At 49.2% G+C, this 20,241-nt stretch overlaps 1 protein-coding gene across 8 annotated transcripts in view; it reads left to right on the forward strand.

Moving 5' to 3' along the window:
• Positions 1-2,167: 2,167 nt before the first annotated feature.
• ST3GAL3 (ST3 beta-galactoside alpha-2,3-sialyltransferase 3) overlaps positions 2,168-20,241 on the forward strand; it is a 199,563-nt gene continuing 181,489 nt past the window's right edge. The window contains exons 1-4 of one of the 8 annotated variants that reach the window (XM_030495513.1): positions 2,168-2,395; positions 3,849-3,949; positions 8,016-8,172; positions 13,155-13,299. In XM_030495513.1, the coding sequence (XP_030351373.1) occupies positions 13,185-13,299 (115 nt within the window). In that variant the 5' untranslated portion in view covers positions 2,168-2,395; positions 3,849-3,949; positions 8,016-8,172; positions 13,155-13,184. Of the gene's footprint in view, positions 2,396-3,848; positions 3,950-7,037; positions 7,891-8,015; positions 8,173-12,206; positions 12,508-12,592; positions 12,854-13,154; positions 13,300-20,241 lie in introns of those variants that run through there. The other 7 variants (XM_030495509.1, XM_030495512.1, XM_030495514.1 and 4 more) reach the window with 7 other exon arrangements.

The following is a 20,241-nucleotide window of genomic DNA, read 5'->3' on the forward strand; positions in this document are numbered from 1 at the left end:
GTAAGATCTTGTGCCCCATGTGCTGTTGCTTTGGGAGGAGGATGGACAGGTATTTTGCCGACCAGCTCTGGAGCCAGTGAGTGGAGATGGCTGGAAGAGGGATGACACAGCTGCTGGTGGGATGGACTCCTAGTCCATACATAGGGCTGGACCCTGAAGAAGCCTCTTGTGAAAGCAGTGCTAAGCGGCCTGCATTTACCCTGCCATGGTGTGCTCTGCCCCAAACATGGGCTTCTCCTGGGCAGCAGCTCTCCTGGGAACACCAGGATGGTAGGGGCCCAGCCTGGGGATGGGCTGGTGAACCTGCCCCCATCTGTCTGCTCTGATGGGGCTGTGCTTGCCTTCCCCAAGCAGCCCTCCCTCCTGCCCTGACCCACTAGCATCCACGGGGCAAGGCATGGGCTCTGCCTGCTGGCCATGTGTAAGAGCCAGTCCCTGCTTGGGGCTGGATTCATGCTCTTATCCTGTAAGCCATTCCTATAAGAGCTGGTTTATCCCTTCTGGCTCCTCCAGCAGCATCTTTTCCCACTCCGTTGGGTTTGTTGGGTGGATGATTGCCCGAGGCTCAGCGTCAGCAGCCGTGCTCGCTGTCAAGCCTTGTGGATTTGGATCATGCAGGGATGGGCAGGGAGGAGCTGACAGCTTTTCCCTTTGCCAGCATGTTGCAGGGTGCAAGACCAGCCCTCTTCCTGAACAGGCTGCACATTCAGCTGTGCTCTTCTGTTTCTTTGGCTGTTCCCCTGTGCTGAGGGATGAGCCCACTCTCCTGCTGTGGCTACTCTACTGACATGTCCTCCAGCTCCCTGTCTTGCTGTGCTTGCACCCACATTGGCTGCTCAGGAGCACTTTCAACTAGTGTTGACCAACGGGGTGTCTGGGCAGCACCCCGTTCTGTCATTGTTAGGGGTTCATGGCACTGGGCTGTGAAACCCCCTGTTCCCCACCCTGCTCAGTCCCATGCAGCCAGCAGGGATGATGCCAGTGGAGCTGCCTGTCTCCCCTGGGACAGCCCCAGCATGATGCTGTGCCTCACTGGGGTGCTCTGTGCCACGCTCTCTCCCTGGCACACCTCCACTACGGGAATTGCCAAGGCATAGCATGCGATCCCAACACCCTGTGCTAGCACAGGGCAGAGGAGCTGGTGCTGCCCCGGCTGCTCTGGCAGGGACCAGCCATTCCCATCCGCATAGCGGAGACTGCAACACCACCACCACCGGCCCACTCATGGGGTATTTTTAGGCCTGGCTGTGCAGATGAGGGAGAGATGACAGGCTCGCTCCGCATCCAGACCACGAGGTGCCTCTCTCAGCTGCCTGGTGCAATGGGAGGAGTGCAGGCCTCCGGCAAGGCTGCTCAGGGCTGCAGTGTGCCGGAGGCTGGAGACACGAACATTCCCCCAGGAAAGGCAGCACTGCTCATGTGCTGTGGCTGTGGGCTTGCTGGGAGCAGCTCCTGGTGCAGGATATCTCCATCCTTCTCCCTCTGGACTTGCAAAGCTCCGTTGCTCTTGAGAGAGCAGCTTAATGAATCCGCCAGATCTCACTGGCTCTTGAGCTCAAGGGTGTTCCCTGGCCTGTGAAGGAAAAGCAGGGAAGTATCTAAGCAGACGATGCTGTAGGACTCAAATGTGGACAGCAACAGGCTTGCACATGGTCACCTACTGTCACAGAAGTTGGGAGCCCCTTCAACTGAAGAGCTTTTCTGTGGGGCCTGAGGCTCAGGAAAGCATTATGGAGGAAAGGGTCAAAAACTCCCCTTTGGGGCAGAACCCAGAGTGGGGCTGCAGCTGGCAGTGACTCTGGAGTGAGATACTGGAGCTCTGGGGCAGGCAGCTGTCCCCTTTGGCCAGGCTTGACTGTAGCTGGTCCCCTAGTACTGCTGGGGATGCCTGATGTGAAGTGGGGGTCTGATTGAAGTGGGTGTCTGATGCTCTGGACACGTCACTGCTGGGAGGTGACAATGCCAAGCCATGGCTGTGGCCTGGGTAGGGGAGGAGGGTGGGACAGCCCAATGCTCCCAGCAGTACCAGGGTTTATGGCTGGGCCATATGGGGAGCTGGGCTAGGGCAGGCTGCTCTGCCCAGCTTTATGACAGGGCTCACACGTCAACCCAGATGGGTTGTACGTGCTGGACACAAGGACCTGTGTGTGTGGCTTTGTGAATCAACAGCGCTGATCTTCCCTGTTCACCAGGAACCAGTCTGTCAGGCAGAATGTCATTGGCACAACCCCTCTCTGTGGTTAGCTTCCCCCCTCCTTGCGTTGGAAGGACCAGTCCTGCTGCAGGTACGAACCTCCCTCACTGGGTGTTGAGCCCTGAGAGCTCCAGCCCTGAGCAGCTGCCTCTGCCCGTCCCTGTGGACCTGCCGGCCATCCCCAGCATAGCGGTGCTTCAGGTAATGGCTGCAGGACGTTCATACTCCCTCTGCCATGGCACAGGAGGCTGGTTACTGGGGGAGAAGAGTGGGAAGCTTTGCTGGAGAGGCTGAGCTCTGTCTTTGCCTTCTTGCGGCGTGGTTGGGTGGGCTGCAGTGTGTGGGGAATGAGGGACTTGCTGGCCTGGATGGTCCCCTGTGGCTGCTGGGACAGAGGCAGAGTCCTCCATGCCTGGCAGCTCCATACACACACTTTTTGGGATCCCTCCTGCTACAAGAGGATCCATTGTCCCCCTCATCCTGTTCTGTTGTACCTGCCACCGTGGGACTGTGTGAATGCTGGCGATGTACCCAGAGAAGATTGCTGTGCTGCAGCAGCACCCCCTCTGCCTGTGTCCCCTGCCTGTGGCTGGCAGCTGCCTCCTTATGGCTGCTGTTAGCCCATGTCCTGCCAGCAAACACGGCACCCGGAGGCACTTCCTCCTGGTTGCACTAACTCCTCATTACGCAAAGCGGCTGCAAGAACACACAGGTTATCACAAGAGCTGAATCTCCAGAACATGTTTGTGCCCTGCAGCAAAGCCTGAAACCTTGGCCACATCCTGCAGCACAGAGGTCAGTGTGGTGCAAACCCATAACCAGCCCCACCAGCCTTGCTCTGCCCCACACTCCGTGCTGGGTGGCCCCTCTGTTTCCTTTTCCTTCGTTTCCTTTTCCTTCATTTCTTTTTTCTTCATTTCCTTTTCCTTCTGAGCAGATAAACCTCAGCACCCAGTTGCAGGGCAGGCACTGAGACATGGTGGGGCTGCCTCAGCTGGGCCCTTCACAGCCCAGCACCCCATGCCAGGCAGCTCTTCTCTCTTCTGTGGGTGAAGCACCTGCACTGGCAGCTCCAGCACCTTCTCCCACCACCTTCCTGAAGGCTGGCAGGATTTGTGCGAAGTCATGGAGTTGTCTGGTGCTCTCTGTTTTCTCCCACTGACTCGCCTCACCCCATCCCTTCGCTGCCTCCCATCTCTTTGATCCCTTTCCTGAGCATCATGCTTGCCCTGATCTTGGTTGAGCAGGTGGTAGGATGCTGCAACGAGCATCTTCCCTCTGGGCACATGGCCCTGCACCCTGGGAGGTTTTGATGTCCCTTGGTGCATCCCAGAGGGTTTCGAGGAGGAGAACTCACCCACAGAGGTGATGCATCCTGTGGCTCTGCAGACAATGTGTGCTTTGGGAGCTGCTTACCACGGCAGTGGATGACCATCTGCAGTACAACCAGCACAGGCCGTGTTGCAAAGTCAATGTGTTTTATAACAAATCATATCAGAAATGGGGCCAGCAAAGGTGACATGAAATGACTTATTCCAAAGAAATGTGCTCGTACCCATGCTGTCAGTTCTGCCCCAGGCTGGCAAAGAAAAGAGCACACAGCCACTATTCGTGTCTGAAATCGTGACAAGTGACATCATGAAATTTCAAACAGGGCACAGGTCAGCTGCCACAGGAGTGCAGCTCACCAGGGACAGGCACTGGCTCACACCCATTTCCTTGGGACACGAGATCAGAGCGATGCAAATGGAGGAGGTTTGTAAATCCAAAGCGGGGACTGAACCAGCAGAGCTGTGGGTTACTGTGCTTGCAGCATGGGTTTTGGCACCAGTTTGCTTGGGCACATGTGGGAGAGACCAGATCAAGCAACAGAGCTGGCTGCTGCATTGCATGAAGATTGTGTTACTCGCATTCAGAGGCTTCAGTTCACCAGGAAGCAGTGGAGATAAGGTGGGGTTCAGGTTGAAAAGGCTGAAAAGAGGATCTTGTGGCCGTGTGGCTGGATCACCACAACGGCAGAGATGAAGGTATACAAGGGCTTGCTTGCTCCAGGCTCGAAATCTGGCATTCCCTGGGCAAAAGGCTGGCAATGTGCACTGCCACAGGCAGGCAGCCTGCCTGTGCCAAGAGCAGCGTAATGCCAGGGATCCAGGTCAGGCTATTGTGCCTGGTTTTAGATGAACATGTGCATGGGCCAGAAGAGCAGGTGAAGACAACTGTCCTGAGGCTAAGCCCTTCCACACCCTCGCCACTGCCTTCTCAGCGCATGGGAATCAGTCCTGATCTCCTCTTGGCTGCTGGAGCCATTTGGACAGGACATCAGGGGCAATGATCCCAAGGATGGATATGGATCACAGAGAAACAAGAAGTTTGACCACACGGCAGCTCTTCTTCATGCCTCAGCCACAGATATAAATCAAATTAGAAGGTGAGACCATCTAATCCTATTTGCAAGTGGCTCCATGGTGGGTATGGCCGCCCCTCCCAGCCTTCAGCAACTGTCCTGCAAAGAAATGTGCTTAATTTTGAGCTTGAGTTTCTCCATTTCCAACTCCTCACGTTTGGACCCCTCACTTCTCTCTGCCAGGCTGACACACTGCCCATAGCAGTGCTCCGTTCCCCCCACCAGCACTGAGACCTTCTCCTGGGGCAGTGCAGGACCCCACACTCCTCACATCTTGCACAGCCTTATTTGCTGCATTTCCCAGCCTTAGCTCTTTTTCATGATGGTGGGGCTGCGCCTCAGGACTTCTGTGTCCATTCTGCAGTCTGGAGAGCTGGACCAGACACCAAGTTGACTTTGCCAGAGCTGTATAGGTACAAGCACTGCCATGTGTCTGCTCAGAAGTCACATCCACGTGCTGCTGGCTCGTGGCTCCCAGTGCCAAGGTGCTGCAATGCAGGCTCATAGCAGCAGTTGTGTGTGGGGACAGCTCTCTTTGGCTTTTTCGTCTTAATTCCATCCCTGCTTTCCAGGATACCTTCCATGCTGCAGCACAGCCTGTCCCCTCGTGTTCCAAACAACCTTCCTTTGCAGCCTGTGTCTGTGCCATGGGTTGTGATCATTTTATCAGGTCATTCAGCATGTGCTGTAGCAGCAAGCAGCCTGTTCAGTATTTCGTCAGCCACAAATATAAGCCTTCATCTTGTCATCTAGACAATTGGTTTTAAAAACTACTAAATGGCACTGGACCAGGAAATGGTCACTGGGGGTCTGGGTACACTCCGTGTTGTTGGTGTCTCCCTGTTAAGACTTGGCTCACTGACAGATCTCAAAACATAGCTGTTAACACACACAGTTGTTAAGCTATCATGAGCCTTATTAATTTTTTATAATAAACTCCTATGTCATTGTTGATGACAATGGAGAAGGCAAAGCATGCTCTATAGATGCTCTGCTCTCCCAACAGCTAGACCTTTCCTTTTGCCCAGGGACGAGTTGCCCGGCGAGGTCTGTGCTGTGTAACACAGCACTCAGGATGCCATTAGCTGTGCTTTTACCTCCCCAGCCTGGGTCACTCTGCTGTTTCTCTGCCCATTTCTTTGGCTCTTTGAGTTATGCTGGCCTCCTACCAACCAAGAGTTTGTTAAAAATTAACACATGTGTTTAGGAGAGCCCATGATTATGTCACCAAAATGTTGTTTGTGAATTACCCTGGCCTGTGACATGAACGTGGCTGGTTTGTGGATCTGCAGCCTCTCCTTGTGTTGCTGCTGCTGTGCCAAATTCCCTCCCCTTTGTGACAGTGAGATGGGGTCACTCCTGCCATTCCATTTGAGAGGAGGCAGCAGCTGGATGGTACCTGCCTGCGTCTTTCAGCTATTTTATGGCACAAGTGGAGACAGGGCAATGTCTGGCAGCAGGGCTTGGGATGAGCCTGTTGGGGTTCATGGCCATCACAGCTCTAACCGTCGCTGAAATTCAGGTTTATTCAGCGATTGCCTGAGAAACTCAATGGCAGTGATCCAGTTGTGTGCTCCTGGCTCTGGAGAGGCAGCGTGGGCAAAGCTGGAGCTGGGCCCCTTCCAGGATCCCGCAGCACCAGCGCAAGGAAGAGCACTGTGATATCCAGTGCACCGGTGATGGCGCATGGGCTGGGGAAGATTCCCTGTTTCACTCCCAGGTCTCAGGTAGGCTTTGCTGAGGGGGCTGCTGGGGAGAAAGAAAACCCTTTGAATGGCAAATACACAAAGACTCTTTGATCTGTTTTCTTTAAGGAGCAAAACTAAAGATGGAAACTCCACCCAGTGCATTATTTGTGAACGGCGGTTTTCATGGTGTGCAGTCCAGAAACTAGGCAGTGCACCAGACTCCTCAGTGACTGCTGCCACTAAGAGCAGGTTGGGTATAATGTTGAGAGGCATTGTGAAATACTTCCCCAACATCACACTGAAACCAGCCTGGCTGCCAGCAGGCACCGCTTGGATCTGTGCTCTCCTCTGTTGCACAGTAACCTACTGAAAGCTGGGATGTCTGTTCCTGGAGAGCAGATGGGGCTCAGCAAACCTTGCTCCTGCCTGCCAGGCTCAGCTCTCTAAGGCCCGCCACGTGGTACCCATCTCCCCTGTTGTGGGGTCTGTGTCCAGCCATGGATGGGTGACCTGAACCTACAGCAATATGCTGGGAAGGGAAGGTGCTGACTGCCTGGGTAAAACAACCACTGGCCAGAGGGAAATCCCGCAGGGCTCTGGCTGCAGATGGTCTCTTGGACCCCAAGGACCTGTGGGCATGGCACCCTGCGTCGTGTTCCTGTGGGTGCAATCTCACCTTTGCAGACTGTTCTGGGATGCTGCTGGAGAGGCAGCCGCAACATCCACAATCCCAGGGCAGAAAGTGGGCAAGGGAGGTGTCTGTGACCACTCCACCCTTGGTGGAGTGTCCCCCACCACTCCATGCATCAGTGTCCTGGATGTGCAGTTGAGGCACACACTGGACAGCCCAGGTGGCTTTAACCTGCCAGTGGCAGGTCTAAAAATGTTTTGGGACAATCTTGCCTGAATGCTTAATCTGATGCTGTGGCAGAGCGGACCAACACAGCCTTTTGAGACAGAGAATGGGGAAAAAACAGATTTAATCACCATGTCAAAGCATTAGGGAGGCTTGTTGTGGGATTCTATATCTTGAAAAGGATTCAGGAAAATCAGAGAGACTATGTAGAGAAGAAATGCAAAAAATGGCTAGAGGGTGGGAGGAAAAGCCTGGCAGTAAGAGAATTAAGCAACTCAGTATATTTAGCTTATCAGAAAGATGGATGAGAGGGGGTTTGCTTGCAGCATATGTGTAGTGTCACAAAGAGAAAATGCCAGGCTCTGAAAGGCTCTTTAATCAAGCAGAAGGCAGAACAAAATGGTATGTCTGCAAGCTGAAGCCAGACACAGGGATGTGGGCTGCTCTTCTGAACGTGAGGGTGAGGGACTCCTGAAACAGACCCAGAAAGGTGGGAGTCGCCATTTGTCTTCAAATCAAGCCTACCTCCTTTCTTGGAAAACACACGTGAACCAAGCGTAGCGTATTGGAATTAATGCAAGGAGGTGAACTGCCGAACTGTGTGCTGGCCAGCTGCTCGCACAGCCGCGTGTCAGGCAGGGCTGCTGGATCGTTTCATCTAAGGAAGACCCTGGGAAGCCTGGTCCAGTTGGGCAGAGGGCTCAGGGAGCTGTTCAGGCAGGCTCTGGGTTTGCCTGCACCTGCAGCGGTAAGTGTGGTTCTTTGCTGTTGAAAACATCTGGAGGGTGGCAGAATCCTTCAGCCAAGTTCAGCTTGGTTTAGCTTGTTTTGTGTGAGCCTGTTGATGATGCTGCTTAACGTTTCTGTTCTTAGAGTAGCCAGAGCACCAGAAACGTAAAGGGCTCTCCATAGACTGGTCACACTCAGAGCCTGTGTTTAGGAATAACATGTAATGAGTGTGTGAGATGGAACAAGTTTGTTCAGAGTTGTGTTCCCAGATCGCATTCCCCGAGCCTGTGCATCAGCAGAGGTAACCTCTATCTAGCCATTACTGGAAAAAGATCTTTGCTGTGGTATTTAGTGGTATTTAATTAATAATAAAATATGGCATTAATTAGTATCAGGTCTGATTTGATTACATGTAATTTGAGGGGAAGGATTACAGTGTGAGTATTAGAATGAGAATTTTACAGGACAGAGAGTCAAAATAAGATTAGCAGTCTCACTATGTGGGGAGCCCAGAGGCTGACGTGTGTATGTGTGTTTGGCAACTGATGCAGATAGTTAGAGCATTACTTTATTTCCTGGTGGGAAAAGAACCTGTAGCTGTTATTTACCTTTACGTGTCACCCCATATAATGTGTGCTTCAGTCACCATGAAAGAGAAAAGCAAACAGGCATCATTTCAACGGGAACGCCCTGTGGTGCTCAGCACCACATGTGAGGTGCGTTTGCAGAGGAATTTTGGCATGCCCCAGGTGGGATCCTTCAATAGGAATGGAAGGAGGAAGTTTGTTGCCCTGATGTGCCCAAGCCCTACTGGGGACATGAGCAGAGGAACCAGCGCCTGGCCCCTGGCCCAGCTTTGACCCAGGTGTGCTCTATTTGTGGAGGGCACCAGGTTATGTCTAGTCCAACGTGAGTGCCCCAAGCAGCACTTGGGGTTGATGCAGGGACATGGGGTGTCAGACGCGTCATTGCCTGTTCCAGATGACAACTGGTCCTCACTGTCCTGTGTTACCTGCTAACATAGCCACCAACCATACCTCTGCTCAAGACTTTTTTTTCCCAGCTTGTGGCCACCGTTGCTGTAGAAAATGCTCTGCAGACACGTGAGGACCCACAGGCTCAATGGGTTGACCGCAAGTGGGTTTTATGAACAAGTATGGGATGCAGGTCTTGCCCTTTAATTTGGTCAGTTTGGCTTTGAAAAGCTCCAGAGCATTCTGGAAAACAGTACAGCAATATGATAGGATTTAATCAGACTTAATTATTCCCCTGCTGTCGATCTCCTAGCAACATCCAGCTTGACATCTGCCTGCGAATGAAACATGTAAGCTAAGCAGGAACATGTTCAGACTGAAGTCCTGCTACTTGAACCAAATCACTCCACTAATCATTGCCTTAATTCATTTCGTGGCTGTTAGACAGCTGCCGGGAGCTGGTACCTGATTTCCATAGATGCGCTGCACTCGCCTCCTGAGCTTTTTCCAGGCTGCAAGAAGCGTGACTTCATCCTGGGCTCTTTCCAGCGCACTGACACCTGATAATAGGGAGTAGAGTTTCTCGAGTGACAAACACAGGCTCAGGAGCAAGCCCCAGCCTTGTCGTTATCTGTCTTTGTGCTGTAGGTCCCCGCTTATCATCCAAATCAGATCACCCGCTGTGCCTGCACACTGAGGGGTTTAAACTCTGAGTGCACAAGCGGAAGAGTCAGGGCGGTTTAGGTGAAGGTTGAGGATGGTCAGGGCAGATGTGGTGCAGCAGTGGCAGGCATTGCAGGCAGCTCCACGTTGCTCAGACATGGTGGGGGGCAATGGAAGGAGAAGAGACCTGGCTTACACGGATGGAGGGATGAAGAGGTGAAGAGAGGGGCAGGCAGAAAGCAAGTGTTTGTAAAGCAAAGCCAGGCTCCAGCAAGACGCAATGTGGCGCAGGAGTCAGTGGGATTATTGGAGAAAATAAGCCCATTGTCTGAGCCGGGTCTGGCAGAGGAGGCTGCACAGCCTGGCCTTGGCTGCTGTGAAGCTGGAGGTAAGGATGCTGCCTTGGCTGTGTGAGGGCGACCAGCACCCTGAGTGGGTCAGCCCTGCGAGGCTGGGGGTCGATGTGGGCAGCAGCGTGGGGGGCAGACCTGCAATGGACATGACTGCATGGATGTGGTCATGGCCCCTTCTCTATGCACCTCCTCCAGGGGGATATGGGTGCCAGTGATACCTTGGTGTTGTCATGAGTCTGTTGGTCTCCTGTGCTGTATCTAGAAGTTGTTGGCATCCAAAAAACATAATAGGACATTAGTGCAACACGTGTCTCCGCTGAGGAGCGTGGCAGCTCCGTAAGCCTGGCTGTGTGGGTGCCACACTTGCAGTCAGCTCACACTGACTTCACTCATGCTGAATACAAAGGGAGTTTCTGGCTGTGAAAGTGGGACTGGGCGAGCCCCCGGCTGCTCTCCCTGTGACCTGTGTGGGCTCTGCCTCTCGCTGAGTGCTGGGGAGCATAGTTGGACAGTGCTCAACAGGCTGTGTGCCATCCAAGGCAGTGTCTGCCGGTCGGCATCACCACCTGGGCTTGCCTGCAAGTGGGAGCTGCCACCACACTGAATATCATCCTACTTGGTTTCCCTTAAACTCATGGCTTTTTGTTTTGCTTGTTATCAGTGACTCATGGCGGGTGAAAACAGGAAACCATTGGGCTGCTTTGCTGTCCTCATGATGCAGGTTTACTCCTTATGGTCTCTTTCCTTTCAGATAACTCCCCTTCTACCCCCGATGCCTAATAATTTCCTGCTTTATCATTCCCTCTCTGTGCTGCCTTATGCTTGTGTTTCTCACTTGCCTTGTGCCTAATCAGTATCAAGGCTACCCAGCAAGTCTGAGGGGCCAGTGGCAAGGAGGGCAATGCTATGGGAAGGATGAGGTGTGGGCTGGCCCCACCACTGCAGTGCTTATGGGGCAGCCATGCAGCGAGAAGATGGAGATTTGGTCTAACAGGAACTGTGTGGTGTGAGCTGTACCATGCTGTGGGAAGGCAGTTGATGCGGTCCGTGCAGCCCAGCGTGGTCCTTGTGTTGTCCCTAAAATGAGGGTTCTTCATGCGGTGTGCAATAAGCCAATCAACACACAGGGTCGAGATACTTGTTTTTATTTCAGTTCTGCAGGATCAGGTGCTAGGCGTCTAACGGCCAGCACACAGGCATTCCGATTCGCCTGATATTTATAGTAGCAAGATACATCTGATTGGCGAACAACAGTTTCCTCTACCGCCCATGATTACACATTGTAATGTTTATTCATTTAGCTTCACGTTTAAAACAATTAGGGAGGTCCCCTAACTATCATGCTTATTATTCACAATGGGGTGTGTATTTTGGCATTGTAACTATCCAAGGTTAGTCAAGGATTCACTCCTACCTAAACTCTGTTTCAAAGTCACACGTGTATTTAAGTCAGTAAACATAAAACTGCAAACCAGAAACTTACAGCCTTTCTTATCCTGGGGCTTTCCCTGTTGATGTTGTTCTTCAAGGTTAGATACATCCCATTGTTTCAACACAGACCTGCAGGATTGCAGCCTGGCGTGCTCCAGCGGTGCAGGCTGAGCATCACTTGGGAAGGTCAGGGAGGTGATGCAGTGCTGTGCAGTGGCTGTGCAGAACCTTGTTGGATAGGCAGTGCTGTGAGGACCTGCAGAAGTTGGACGATAGTGTTAAAGTGGTGACCTGGGCCAGTGACTGGGTGCTAAACTGCACTTTGCAGCATGGCTAGGTGCAGTGTGGTACAGTGGCTGGAAGCAAGACAGGGTTGGGCTACTCTGTGTAGTGACTGCAGGTTAGGCTGAGCAGAGAGCCGTGCAGTGGTGAGAGCTGTTCTGGGCAGTGCCCAGAGGTTGGGCAGTGCTGCAATTGAAGGGAGATGCAGTGCACTGCAATGCAGTGACTCAACGCTAGGCAATGCAGCGTCGCTGTTGGGGTGCAGCAGCTGGTTAGGAGGGAGGTGTGGTACAGTATTGTGGATGCAGCGACTGCAAGATTTGGAGGTGTCTCAGCTGGAGGAAAGTGCAATGCTGGGCTGTGCCTGGAACAATGACACAATGCGGAGCTTGACAGTCAGTGCAGTACTTGGAGGGCTCCTGCAGTGCAGGAAGGAATGGTGTAGCAGAGCACTTGGAGTCATCACAGTGATTTGGAGGTGCCTCTGAGTGACTTGGAAGCGGGGCAGTGATTTGAAGGAGGAGCGATGCCCTGCATCCATTGAAGTGCAGTGCTAGGAACTGTGCAGTGCAGTGACTGATGGACTGGGGGGGGGGTCACGACAAGGGGGTTCCGCGCGTGCGCGCCGCCGCCCTGCCGCAGCGCCCCTCCGGCGGCGACCCCCTGCCGCCCTCCCTCCCGCCATTGGCTGCGGGCGCCTCCCGCGATAGGCTGCGGGCGCGGCCCCCCGCACCGCGCCATTGGCCGGCGGCGGCCGCTATGCGGGTGGGTCGGCGGCGTGGCGGCCCGCCCCGGCGCCCCATTGGCGGCCGCTGTGCCCCTCAGCGCCGCGGCGGCCGGTCCCGCTGCGCCGCGCCCGGCATGGCGGCGCCCGCAGCCCCGCGACCGGGGGCCGCAGCCGGCGGCCGAGCGCCCAGCGCCGGCAGCGGCCGGGTGAGGAGGGGCGGGGGGGCATCCAGCAGGGCGGGGAGCGGAAGCGGAGCTCGGGGAGGTGGGGATAGGCGGCGGGGTGCCCGGCCCGCTCCCTGCTGCCAGCCCAGCGGTGCCCGTTGCAATTCGGGTTCCAGGCGGCCCTGGTCCCCCGGCAGCGTCTTCACCGCGGCGTGCCCGGGGTTGCTGCCGGGACCTGCGCGGCCCTGGGCGCCCGCCGGCCCCGCTGTCCTGAGGCGCCCCGGGCGCCCCAGGGCGCTGCGGGATGGCTGTGTCGCGTCCCCGCTGCCCTGCGCTTGGGCGGAGCGCGATGCTGCCAAGGCCTCGCTGGCTGTGGCGGTTCTGGAGGGTATTTATCTGAAGTGGGCTGGGGCATAAGTGGGAGCGGGGAGTTGTGGCGCTGCCCTGGTGCAGCGTGGCAGTGTTCTCCTGCCTCTCCGGATGGCATTTACCCTTGTGACACAAAAACCCCCCAGCTGCCGAGGGAGATAGTTATTATTTCACTGATGCGGTTCAGATAACTGTTGTGTTTTACCTCGCGGAGAGCGTGGTTTTGGATCTGTGCGTTATTGTGGGTATGGGATTGTGTGTTTTGGGAGGACGACCGTCAGAGAAGGTGGCTCCAACCTCACCCTGTTTTTTTTTCTCAGGTCATGTAGAAGAGCAGATTTAATGTGAAGATGGGACTGTTGGTGTTTATGCGTAACCTGCTGCTAGCCCTCTGCCTCTTTCTGGTACTGGGATTTCTGTACTATTCTGCTTGGAAGTTGCACCTTCTCAGATGGGAAGATTCAAGTAAGTATGAGCACCATGTAGCTCTTTCTGGGCTCCCTGAAATGACTGTCATATAGTTGCAATAGTACTGAGGTGATTCTGATTTCCTAGTATTAGCAGGATGTGATTAAGCCCAATCAAATGCTCGAGCTTTTAGTATGCTTAAGAGGTTGAATTTGTGATTACCTAATACTCTTTATGGCTTTACTTTTATTACTGGGTACAAAAGCAGGTTCACGCTCTCTAATTCTAGTATTAGAAATTTCAGTTCTCACAATATTCTGTGCTAGTTTATTCCTAATTGTCAAAATAGTTTTATGTGCTGAGGCTTTTGTTCCCTGAATCGTTCTGTACAGTTTACAGTATCTGAGACAAGAGTTTTCTTCTTTGGTGGATTTTAATTTCTTTTTGTACTCATATATGCTGGTTATCTCATCATCTTTCTTTGTCCTTCAGAAATCCTCATCTTGCATTTAGCTTCCATATTGTTATCTGCCAGCTATCTCTCATCTGAAAGGATGTCTCTCAATCTCTTTAAGTCCAAAGAGACATCTGACCTCATTGAATACAATCTGAGGATTGTACTGTGCAGTAATGCTATAGGAGGTTTTAGTTACAAAGAAATATAAATTAGGCTGAGGTTTGATTCCTCAGTTACTGCTCTTATTTTTGCTTGTATTGATGGCTGGCTTGCTTGCTTGCGAGAAGTGTTTATTGAAAATATCAATTCACTCCTCTCCTCCTCCCGCCCAAAACACAAGCCAGCCTTCTTTGCAGCTGTTCCACAGGCTGTTTCTGATGTATCTCAGCTGACCATTGCTCCGTGGATCAGCGGCTGAGAAACGCTCATCCAGAAGGATTGTTTTCCTGTCTGACAAAAAAGCTGTTGGTCAAATTCCATCTTTGCTATGTAGCGTTTCTGTGCATGCTGGTGGAGGTTTCTGCTGCAATGCTTATTGAATTTAATATTGTTCTACCTTTCTGTGCTCCATAGCTATTGTTACATGCTCTAAGTTTTGCATGATGACGGATGATGACTTGGATATAGTATTTGCACTGATGCAGTGATTTTGACAGGAGGGCTCCTAAGGTGTCTTGTACTAGAACAGGTATTGTAAGACTGAATTTGTGAAAGGAAATGTATAGTTTCTTTCTGAGCAGGGATTGTTGCTTCAGGTTTGTTCTTCAGAGAGGGAGTCAAATCTTGATTGTGACCTTCTGAAAACTAGCACTTCTGTCAATGAGGTATAGAAAATCCTTCCTGCATGAAAATAAGTACAAAATGTAGTTAAAAGAACAGTTATGTATCTATACCACATGATGATCTGTTATGAAATTATACCACCTGCTATCGTTTGCTTCCTTCATACCGCCAGAAATTGTGTTGGGACTTCCCAAGGCCTGCAGAAAACCCCTTCAGGCCACAGCTTGTGTGTGAACTTTGCTAAACGTGGAGGAGAAGCTGTGTGTTTATGTGCCATATACCAAGGTGCTGGCGTGGGTCCTAGATTTCTTCAGGTTTCACCTCTTTGGATTTTGTGCCTTTAGTTTTGTGTGCCATTTGTTATTTTATGCCGTGAGAGTCCCTGGGGAGTTTTTTGGTATCTTTTGTGGGAGTTTTGTGATGCAGCATTGCAAATCTATATGCAAACATTGGGGATTTCTATAATTGAATGCTTCTACCTGGAAAGATGACTGTAAGTTGCAGCCAAGTTAGAGTGATTTCTGTTGAGCGTACTGGCTGCTTTTGGATGTTCTGACAGGAGCCCTGCGAGGTGATGTCACAGGCTTTTTGTTAGCTGTGTGTCTCCTTTTGTCTCTTCTTGTATGTAAAATGTGTTCTTCATTTGTTCTCGGAAGTTGCAGTGCTTGCATTAAGCTTCTTCATCAGTGATGCTAGTTTGAAGACTAAGCTTATTGATCTTTATCAGCTGTCAGAGTTGATACAGGCTGCACTGTTGTTCCTTTTTTCTAGACACTCGTATGGATTGTGTCTCAAATATTAGATGAAGCTCCTTGAAATATTAGTGTAAACAGCAGTCTAGTGTAAGAGGGCAACTTTTTATGTGATTACTTTTGAAAACAGCTAAGATCGTACCAGTTTTCAGTTGATCTTAAAGGAGTTCTGCATGTATCAAAGGAAGTTTTATTTATCATGTAATTTTATGCATGAGGAACTTACGCAGATTTAAAACACAAATTTAAAAGCTCATAGTGGGAAACTTGATAAGACCAGTTAATGTTAAGCTTCTATAAATAAACATTTGGAAGTTAACAAATGACAGAATTGAAGTTGCTCATTTAACCATGATTAGGCTTTCTTGAGCATGAGTAATACGATACAATGTGTAATGGTGCAATTATACTTTCTATTTTGTGAAGGGGAGCCTTAGATCATTTCACAAGACAGGTGGTGCTTTATAGCCATTCATGGGTTTGTATCCTGAATTGCAATTCAGCGTGTGACCTTGTAAGTCTCCTTAAGATTGACGAGATCATGCTGATGTCCCCAAAGGCAAAACTGAGTTAGATGTGTTAGTTTTGGGCTGCTTAATCTAAGATTATTGGGTTTTATGTGTAAGTTATCTTCTTATTAACTTATTTTCTCTTTCCTTGTGACCAGTGTCTTTATTCTGTTTAATAGTGATTCCTCAGCTTCAGTGGTCGCATTCATCTTTTCTCTGTTCTGTTTTTTATGCTAGAGGAGGCATGAAACTAAGCTGATCCTGGCATCTGACACCCTTGCAATCTCTTCAGAGACTGGTTTTAGTAAACTTGGCACCCGTATTTAATAACAGACACAAATTTGCCCTAGAGTATGGTGAAAAACACTTGATATGCTTACTTGCTGCTTGTATGGTTTGTTCACTTGATGTTCTAGAAACTGCCTGTGTATGTTGTTATGGGTGAATTTGAATGGTAACTGTGTAAGGAATTTGCTGAGACTTTGGTGTTTGTATATTTAGCTGCTAAAGTAAATGAATAAAGTAATTTGTTTATTTGTACTTCTGACACCTCCAAGAAAGGAGGCTAAACTTTTAATAGACTGAAAGATACACATCAGTGTTTCTCTTACCATTTCCATTTAACTTTAAACCTGTCCTCCTTGAGTGATGCCTTAGTGAGTTCTGAGAGATTCTTATCCTTACTGTGTGACTCTACACCTTGCCAAAATGCGGAGGAGATATGAAAGAATTAATTCTCTAAGGCTTATCTTTCTTGTGTGAAGAATAGATTGAATTCAGCTAATGTGAACTAATTAAGATTGAATTAAATTCAACTGCTGCTTCCATTCAAGACAAACCTCCAGTGACTGCTACCCCTCTGTCATCCTTTTAGCGAGTGTCATGGTCGGCTACTCTTCCCTGAGCCTTGCCTGATGTTGGTGGCAATATATTGTTAGTTCTTGGAGCAGCAGCAAAGTGCAAAAAAGTGGTGCATAACACTGTATGAGTGCAGGAGGGCCTTTGAGTTCTGGTGATTATTGGGAATATATGAGCGGTGTTTAGGACAGAGGTAAGCTTTCTTTTTGCTTTTTTCTTTCCTGATTTCTGTAATGCAGTTTCAGTCTCTGATCATAGTGGTAAGAGCTGAACACTGTCCTTGCACGTTCTTCCCAGACAGGCAATAGTGACAGATGCCGCAGCCCTCTGATTAAGTGTTGAGTTGCATGAAGGGTGCTAAGCACGCAGGACTGATAATGCAATGTGGGAGACAAACAAGGAAATAAGAATTTTGCTATCAGGTATAGCTGTCCTCTACATTCTAGAAGGACCTTGCAGCAGCAGATAATTATAACTCTGTTCGTTGTGTTTCTAGACACTGAGTTATCAGGGGATTCTTACATGGTACTGGTAGTGACAGGAGCAGGTTTTGAAGGTCTGAGACATGCACTACAGCCTTTTCCTAATAGCTCCCGGTCCTATCGCTTTCACCTTCCCTGATGCATTTGGCTCCGAGGAGGAAGGAAGATGTTATCTGTATGAGTGTGAAAAAGGCAGCACACAGGAAGGTGCCTCATTATCTTTGAAAAGTATGATGGGTGATAGAGTCTTGCTGGCAGCACCTCATAGATTTGCTTCATCAGCTCAGAGGAGTACATTTTTACCCATAACTGAAGGACAGAATATAGCCATGTTAAAATTTAATACTGATTTTTGTTATTTAACTGAGTATGTGTATAGCTAATTTTGCAACTTAAAAATGAATGTGTTGTAAGGAAGGAATGATTTCATTAAAAATGTCCTGGCTATGGAAATACTGGACTCATTCCCCCAAGGCAGCTTTTTTTTTTTCCCCTCTGAAAGTATTGAAATGTACTTCAGAAAAGGACAGTGTGATGTTATTTTCCTGTTCTCTATTGTATTTAGTATTGAATTAAAGAAATACATACTTTACTTTAGGCACTTTTGCCAAAACCTGAGTTAATATGATTTGTAGCTGTAGATTTTGAGCTTGTCAGTTTGAATGTGGCTTTTGAAACCTCTCCAGGTATGTTCTGTTGATGTCTCCATAAAGAAATCAAGTCACTACTCTGTCATCTGTTGCTCTGTGTTATTTTCAACTCTAATTCTGGAAAGGCAGCCAAAGAGATAAAGCTCTGGGAAGAGATTTTCTGAAGGTATTTCAGGACCCTTATCCTTTTCATACTTTTTTTTTTTTTTTTCATGTCTGTTTCCATGGGAACCGAGGAGACATAAACAGGCAAAACTGACTCACTTCTGGTTGCAGGTTTTTACTTTGCTTGCATTTCCATGGAAACCAGTCTCGCAGCAAAAAAGGCTAAATTAGCCAAAAGCAATCATACCTTTATCTTTAATATACCGATTTCTCTCAAAGTGAAATGGTATTTTTGTCAATTCCTGTACTGGGGACTAAGAATGTATTGAAGAAATGGATCTTTTTATAAGGGTTTGGAATGCATATGCTCTTTCTCATGTGGCTAAAGCTTCACGGTATGTGTGATGATACGTAGTGTGGGTACAACTGTTGTATCTCGAGTTACTAGGGCTGTTATTTGTTCTACGTTAGGGAGGCGGATCTTGCATACACTAACATCTCGCTTCTTTCCATTCTGTTGTGAAATGAAAGACATTCAGTCAGTGAGCAACTAGGCCATGGAGACAAACTTGTTCCCTTTGTAGAAAGAAGCATGTAATAGTTTTATGTTCAGATCCTCATCTCTGGGAGTTACTGTCCTACTTGCCTTTGCCAGAAGAAGGGAATGCAAGAGTGCTCCTATAAAAAATAACATCTCTAGGCCAGCTCAACTTGGCATTGGGAGCATAACTCTCTGATGAGAGTAATTTGAGCTAAACTGGCTGAATTTATGGTTTAGGTGAATGAGGGAGCGTATCCTTTTTTTTACTGTAGAATTACAAGACACTCATGCCCCTGTTGTGAAGGGTGGCAAGCAAATGGTGATGGTAACCACCTCAGTTGCTCTGTATCTGTCTAAGGCCTTAGCATTAAGGAGAAGTGTGTGTGTGTTCTTTTTGTTAGACAGTTGCTGCTGCTCCCCAGGCTGGAAAGCCTGAGAGACTTTACCCTTTTGTGCATTAGTTGTTTTAAAAACCCTGTTTTGGACAGTATTATGCAGCAGTGCAAGTTTCCCAAAACAGTTGCTTTTTTATTTTGCTGAAAGAGACTTGGAACAGCATTGAGACAGGTTATTGTGAATTCACTGACGTTTGAGTTATTAGTAACTTCAAGGTTTGTTTCGTCTACTCAGCTGTTCTGTAGTCTCCTGGTGCTGTACTTGTTGCACCAAAATTGAGACCGAATATCTAGAAAATCCTCATAACATGGATCCAGCTACAGATTTAAGGAATCTCTTTGCTTCTTTTCAGATGCTTTAGGGATTTGAGGATCACAGTGATGCTTTGTGAAATGTTAAAAATAGAAAGTAATATTATCAAGGCAGCAGCGAATATTGGAAACAGATGTAAAAATAGGAGTTAAAACAACAGTTGTCTGGTAAAGTAGCTTAACTTTCCTAAGAATTCTATTGGGCTGAAACATTCTACTTGTGTTCAGCCTGAAACTGAAAACTTTAGTGTACTAAATATGGTGATTCTTTTATCTGTGCAAAACAGAGAAAAATGGATTTAATGCCCAGAAATTGTTACTCCTATTCAAAGCTACTTTGTGCTCCCTGTTAATATGCCAGAATAAGGAGCATGCCTAAACTTAAAGTCCTGCAGATCAGGACATTCAGTTGTGGTAGTACGTTCCACAGCCGTAATTTTGCCAGTTGATTTTCTCTTGGCTGGAGATAGATGTGTATGTTCCTGATTGCTCTGGCTCTGGCTGTTTGATGCACCTGCACAGAGCTGCCTGCGCTCTTCACCAGAGACAGCCCACCAGGACAGAAGAGTCAGTCTTCTCAGAGAATATGAATCAGAACTTTTAAGGTCTATGAAAGAGTTAAAAACAAAATGTAAGAATTTCATGAGTGCTGCTCTGTCTTCTAGAAGTCAGTGCTTCACAAGGTGGGCTAAAGAAATAGGGACATGAAAGTGCATCATCTTTTCTGACCTATTATCATGTATTTAGTGAAACACCCCATGTTACTTTACAGCCCTGCTGTTCTAGGGACCCTGCTGTCCGTCCAGGATCAGTGCTGCTGTAATGTTAACAGTGCGGGACAAAACTCTGCTGGGGCAATAAGAAATGATACGTTACAGAGCTGTTGAGGGAGCAAGCGTAATGTTGCCTTATCCTGGAGATTTCTCCAGAGGAGGAAAGCTCCCTGAACGCTCCTCAGGCTTAAAGGGCAGGTTTAGTGAAGGGCAGTAAGAGCACAGCACCCTAAGCACTTTGTGGATTGAGGAGTGGTTGTAATGCTGTACTTGTACTCATCATTATTCTGTCTTCATTTTAGCTTTTTCAGCCCTGGGTTGCTGTTTTAGTTCTGACTTTTTAGCAAGATAGAAAGCAAAGTGCAAGAATACTTCTCTATTC

This window comes from Strigops habroptila, chromosome 8 (assembly GCF_004027225.2).
Source record: "Strigops habroptila isolate Jane chromosome 8, bStrHab1.2.pri, whole genome shotgun sequence".
Taxonomy (NCBI): Eukaryota; Metazoa; Chordata; class Aves; order Psittaciformes; family Psittacidae; genus Strigops; species Strigops habroptila.